Raw genomic sequence first — 6,259 nt, forward strand, 5'->3', positions numbered from 1 at the left:
TTTGTAGCTAAAACTTAAAGTTAGGAGAGATTTTTCATAGATGGAATTTTGAAAAGCAAATATTTTCTTTATAAGTTTTTATATAATTAAATTTTAAGCAAAGAATTTCATAAAGTAAATTATTTTTAGATAGTCGTTTGAAATTTGTATTTTGTAAACTTGAATTTCATTTTTTTGGTTTTTTTTTATATATAAATGTATAAAAAGACTTTTCATTTTTTTTAGGAAAAAATGTGTTTCTACACACTCATATAAAAATAATTATAAAATATGAATCTTCTTAAAATAATTTAAGGTTCATGCACTTATGGATCAAATGCAGTATTAAAATAGTAAAAAATAATACTTATATCATTAAAAGTTAGTACATGAATAATCAAAAGTAGTATCTTTGACCACAGTATATAAAATATTAATTATTTTTAAATAGTCACTTAACTTTATAATTTATAAACTTGAATTCCTATTTTATAGTATTTTTTTAATAAATATATGAAAAATACACTTTTCCCTTTTTTATTTATATAAAAAATGAATTTATTATAGAAAAAAATTCAATTATAAAACTTGTACCTAAATGACATGTAATATCTAATCTCTAATCTAGGAGGTTCTTAAATATTTTGGTTGAAATGGCTTCAAAATATTATGGGTCGCATTAAAACATAAATAAATTACATGAAATATTTAAATATCTAAGCTTTTAGATATTTATGTTCAAAAGCTAATGATTTTAAAAATTGATTGAAAGTGATTTTTAAAAATCTAAGGTAAATCTACCAATTAAAAAGTACAAAATAAATATGAAATTGTAAATCTAACTTCTTACATTTTTTTCACCTGAAAAATTATTCATTTTGGAAAAAGAATAACTTTTTGTTTTTCATTTCAAAATTACTATTTTCTTTTAAAATACACATGTAAATAACATAAATAATGAAAGATATTTATGTCAAAAATGGATTACTCTTCAAATTAAAAAATGGGAGATGTTGGTTTTACAAATTTGAAATCTTTTTATCCCTTTTAATCCATTAATCATAAAATTTATTACCATTTTCTATTTTTTTAAAAATAAAATAAAATATGCATTCAAACAAACATTTAATTTTTTTCTTCTTAAAATCAGACACTTTTATATAAAAGTAAATTATATATTTCCTTGTTTTTTAACCATTAATTTTTTTAATATTAAAATTTTATTTTATTTAAAATTTAAAATTATTATTTTTATATTTGAAATATAGAAAATAAAAAAACATTAAATAAATAAAAGTTTGATTAAAAGAATGATTGAAAATACAAATCCCAAAGAACAACCTCTTTTTGAATATATATATATGTAATATAATTTCTTTAAATAAAAATACTTTCCAAGAAACATATGTTTTATAACTATTTTGAAAAATAATTCTAAAAAATAATTTTTGAGAACTATTTTTGAAAACTATTCTTTAATTTTTATAAAACAAAAATTTGTTTTACAAATAATTTTTATATCTAGTATTTTATTTTTAATTATTCTACATATTTGTGTAATTATTTTTTAAAACACTAATAGAAAAAATAAATAAAAACAAAAGAAAACAATTAAAAACCTTTTTTTGAAAACATCCTATTTTATATTATTAAAAATATGAAACTATTTTTGAAAACTATTCTTTAATTTTTATAAAATAAAATTTTATTTTACAAATAATTTTTATATCTAGTATCTTATTTTTAATTATTCTACATATTTGTATAATTATTTTTTAAAACACTAATAGAAAAAATAAGTAAAAACAAAATAAAATAATTAAAAACCGTGAAAACATCCTATTTTCTATTATTAAAAATATGAAATAGAAAATAGTTTTTTATTATAAAATATGTTTTTTTTTTTTTTGAATAATAGAAAACTATTCTTAAATACATTTCCAAACATGTCCTAAAATTTTTAGTGGATTATTTGATTAAAACCGTAATTAAAAAACCTATATTCCAAAGAATCACCTTCAATTTATATATATAACAAAATATTATATAATTCTTTTAATAAAATATTACTTAAATAAATATAAAAAGTAAAAAAATGGGGAGAGAGATTCGAGTGCCCCGCAACGCAGATTTTGTAAACGGCAGACTCAGCGCGCTTCTCGGCTTCTGAGCTGCCATGAAAACGCAGCATTTGAACCCCTTCGGCCGCCAAAACTTCGTTTTCTTACTTAGCAGCTTCTGAGTTTTGAGCTCAGGTCACTCCCTCTTCTCCATTCTCTCAAATTCTTAGTCAATTTTGAAGTGTTTGGATTGATTTCTTGTTTCTTTTCTTGTTAATCTCCCAACCAATGCTCATTTTTTCGCTTTTCTCCTACTGATTTTTCACATATTTTTAGCACCTCAGTATCCACCTAGCATGAAAACCAAACCCCATGTTTGGATCAAGCTGAGATTTCTATTCTCAGTTTCAAGTAGTTTTTTCAATCTAATTCCCAAAACCCCAGTTGCAAAAACTAGGGTTTGGGCACCAGTTGCTGCAATTAGCACCATTACTGCATCGGTAAACGAAAGCCCAGTTGCAAAAAATAGGGTATGGACACAAATTAGTAGAACTGCCGCCACTACAGCATTGATAAACGGAACCCCAGATGGAAATTTGGTAGAAGTGAGGGATGATCACCCCATAAACTCTACTGATGTTTTTAGGAAATGGGGTTGTTCGGATAGTGAAATAGCTAAGATATTTGTGCGTAGGCCATCTCTGCGCAGGGCAGACCCCAACCTAATTCAATCCAAACTCAATGTACTCAGTTTGTTGGGACTGGCCTCAGCTGACCTTGTAAAGATTATCAATTGTCGCCCCCGGTTTTTGAGTTGTAGAATCAACCGGTGCTTTGATGAGCGCATTGAATTCTTCTTAGAGTTGTTTGGATCGAGGGACTTCCTTCGTAAAGCCATTGTTAGGAATCCATCGCTGTTGATTTATGACCTTAATAGTAAGATTAAACGTGTGGTTGAGCTCTATGAAGGAATGGGTGTTGCTCGAAAGGACTTCATTTTGATGGTATCGTCTAGGCCTACTATGATTTCACGAACTTCGTTTAATGATGAGAAGTTGGAGTATATTAGGAGGACTGGAGTTTCCAAGAAATCAAAGATGTACAAGTATGTGGTTGTTCTCATGGGAATCTCACGCCTTGAAACAATCCGAGAGAAGGTGGGAAACTTGGAGAAGTTTGGCTTTTCAGAGGATGAGGTGTTGGGGCTATTTGGGCGGTCTCCACTTGTGTTGACACTCTCTGTTGATAAGGTTCAGAGGAACATGACTTATGTTTTGGGCACAATGAAGTTGCCTGCCAGAGCAGTCCTTGATTGCCCCTTTCTGCTGTACGCTAATTTGGAGGTTGTGTTGAAGCCACGTTTTCTTCTTGCAGGGAAGATTGAAGAAATGGGCCTGGCTCCTCAAATCAAAGGACCTAAATTGTTCAGGGCATTGAGGATGAAAGAGGATAGGTTCTTGGGGGCATTTGTTACATGTCACCCAGAGTCTCTCTCTAATGCATTAATGGAATACTACAGAAACATGAAAGGTCTCAAGCGATTAGCTGTAGCTTCGAAGAAGAACTTGCGTCAAGGATTCCCTTTCTGAACAGTTCTTTACTGCCAGGTGCTCTTTCTTTTGTTGAAACTGAAAACTTTGAATGCACCAGCTTTGTGATTTTTGTAACCCATTCCATCATTATTGTTGCCCTCTCTCTCTCTCTCACACACATTCTCTTTTAGGGCTCTATTTATTGCTTTGTTTTATTATCTTTGAGAAATTCCTGTACCTCCGGACGGTGCAGAGAATGCCCTGAGAACTCATTTCTTCAAGGTACATGTTCTGCTAGATGTAACCCCTGTCAAGAAGTGGAAGGATACTACTAGTTTTACTAATTTGGTTAAGAATATGATTCTTGGTCCTGGATGTCCAGGTTTATGGCCTGTCTTCATTAGTCCATTAACCACAACTCTTCATATAGGAGAAGAAAAAGAATAGGAAAGAAGAAGAATTTGCTATTCTGTAATTAAAAATAATGAAGAGAAAAAGGCTACTTCTTGGATTTAAGTGTTTATATCAATAAAGAGATTCTTGAGTCAAGGCATATTGATGTCTATTTATATTAGAGCTGATTACGCTGGGCAACAAGCCAACAACTTCTAATGCTATATCATATTGACAGATAATAATAATTGTGCCTGCAGTATGATGGTGATATAGTGATATGCTTTCTTGTGTTTGTAGATGTAGGAGTATTTGTGTATATGTGTAGGAGTTCTATTTGTCTTTATTGGAACCTGTTAGTGCTCTTCGGGCAGAGCGTTCTAGGAAGATTAAAAAAAAAAATATTCGTTGGAGTAATTGGGAATTGAAATTATCGAAGACATGAACCTGCGTCCCTGGAAAAAGTGAGATTTAGGCATTTAAGGATGATTTCTCTTTAGCTGTATCTGCTGTGAAAATTTTAAAAATAACTGCCTAGAATGTGCTATATGACTAAAACAAAGACAGTCTGTTGTTCCCTCTTTCTGGGTATGGTTGCAAAAAGTTGCAACCTTGGTATTTTGTATGAAACCAAAAGGAGATTATTTAACCGTATGTGCTTCATTATGTTGAAACTGGTTGATTTGCCCTCATTTCTTGAAATAACTTGATTAATAATCTGAACATGCTTTATTCTCTAAATAAGTTACTTCTGATCTACATGTGTTTTTTTAATGGTGTGCTAAAAAGAATTCCTAGGGTTGCAATCATGAAAAATTGATGTGTGTCGGATGAAGTGAAATTATGGTTAATAACGTTTTGTATTTCAAACTTACATAAAGAATTTCAAATGCTGCCACTGGCCTTGGGAAATTTATGATGGACTATTCTGGAGATGTAGTGGAATAAGTGGCAGCTATTGGGTTTAAAAATGCTATCAGGCTCATCTATGGTGAAGAACTTAAATCACCTGTGGTCATGGTTGCTTGATCTGTGGTCTTGTACTTAATTATTGTTTTCCTTTTTTAGTTATCTGAACTCTTTTGGGTGTAGAAAGCATAAAATTATTAAATGGCTTTTATGACTATGTGATTGAAAGACTCTGGATCTGCGTACTTGAGTTGCTACTATAGTTTTCCTATGGACTATGCTTATGAAATGGTATGTATATCTGTTGGCACTTTCCCAGTTCAAGCCCTGCCTAAATTCTGGAGTTGGGGTTCTGTGGAACAGGTTATTATAATGTGAATATGCTTAAATTATTATTATTTTTAATAGGAAAATGAGAATTAGTATTATAAGGCGAATATGATTTTTGATGTTGAAATTAATGAAAATCATGGTCATTTGCAATGGCCAATTGGTTATGGATGCCTTAGGTTATGGAAAATTCGGTAGTTACTGATGAACCTTACCAGTTTGCAACTTTGTTATCACCATTGCATTCTCAAGCTGCAAATCTTTCGCGCAAGGAAGCTAACCGTTTGGTTAATGTGGAACCTTCTGTCATAGAGGTTAGGAACTGAAATGCTCATCTGCATGCTTGACAAGATGTGTGCATTGGCATTTTTTGTTATCAATTGTTTATGCTCAATAGTGATTCTTGTCTTCCTACCTCCGAACACTGGAGTGTAGTGCTTGGAATTGTAATTAGGTGGATAGTTCCGATAATTGAAGCGTTAAGATAGGGTCATCCAAGAAAATGGGTGCTTGTATTTCTTTATGATCAGATAGAACAACAGTAAGTGTCAATATAAGAGATGAAATGAACATAGATGGGTAAGTACAGTGAGATGAAACTTTTGAAAAGATGGTTTAAAATCTAGGTTGAGAGCGGGACAGGTTTGAGGAATGTGGTAAGGCTTGTAGTTTGAAAATCTAGGGTCCAAGAGAAAGATACACCAAATGAATATGACACCAAAGGATCCCAAACTTGTGGAGATTGGGTAGGGTTGATAGGAGTTTCCACCAAGTAAGTACAAATGAATCAGTTTGTGATCTGTGAATATGAGGTTTTGGTCAGGGCCCCTAATTACAAACAAAAAGAGCAGGTCAAAGAGCCTAATATTTGAAACCATGTGGATTTGACATTACATGCAACCTGTTAAGTGCTAGCTAACCTGATAAACAATGTCGACATATTCCTTATAATCTCAAGTTGTTGAAGTAAATGGTAGCTTAATATGGTATCAAAGCTTTAATTCTTGTGCTAGTGGCCGCACATGAGTGAGTTGTCCAGCATTAACCAGTCTACTA

General features: G+C 31.2%; 1 protein-coding gene across 2 annotated transcripts; it reads left to right on the plus strand.

The window, feature by feature from the left end:
• Positions 1-2,104: 2,104 nt before the first annotated feature.
• LOC117908495 lies at positions 2,105-3,946 on the plus strand. Of its 2 annotated transcripts, XM_034822118.1 has the most exons (2): positions 2,105-3,289; positions 3,414-3,501. In XM_034822118.1, exons 1-2 carry the CDS (start codon positions 2,396-2,398, stop codon positions 3,474-3,476), a joined length of 957 nt encoding a protein of 318 aa, XP_034678009.1. In that variant the 5' UTR covers positions 2,105-2,395; the 3' UTR covers positions 3,477-3,501. The 2 variants fall into 2 exon arrangements, with proteins under 2 accessions (XP_034678009.1, XP_034678008.1); XM_034822117.1 differs by having other exon boundaries at positions 2,105-3,946.
• Positions 3,947-6,259: the final 2,313 nt, after the last annotated feature.

The sequence above is a fragment of the Vitis riparia genome, chromosome 19, assembly GCF_004353265.1.
Source record: "Vitis riparia cultivar Riparia Gloire de Montpellier isolate 1030 chromosome 19, EGFV_Vit.rip_1.0, whole genome shotgun sequence".
Lineage (NCBI taxonomy): Eukaryota > Viridiplantae > Streptophyta > Magnoliopsida > Vitales > Vitaceae > Vitis > Vitis riparia.

Bases quoted from the DNA above. Each gene is read 5' to 3' on its own strand.
- LOC117908495 (XM_034822117.1), top strand. From the start codon at position 2,396: ATGAAAACCAAACCCCATGTTTGGATCAAGCTGAGATTTCTATTCTCA.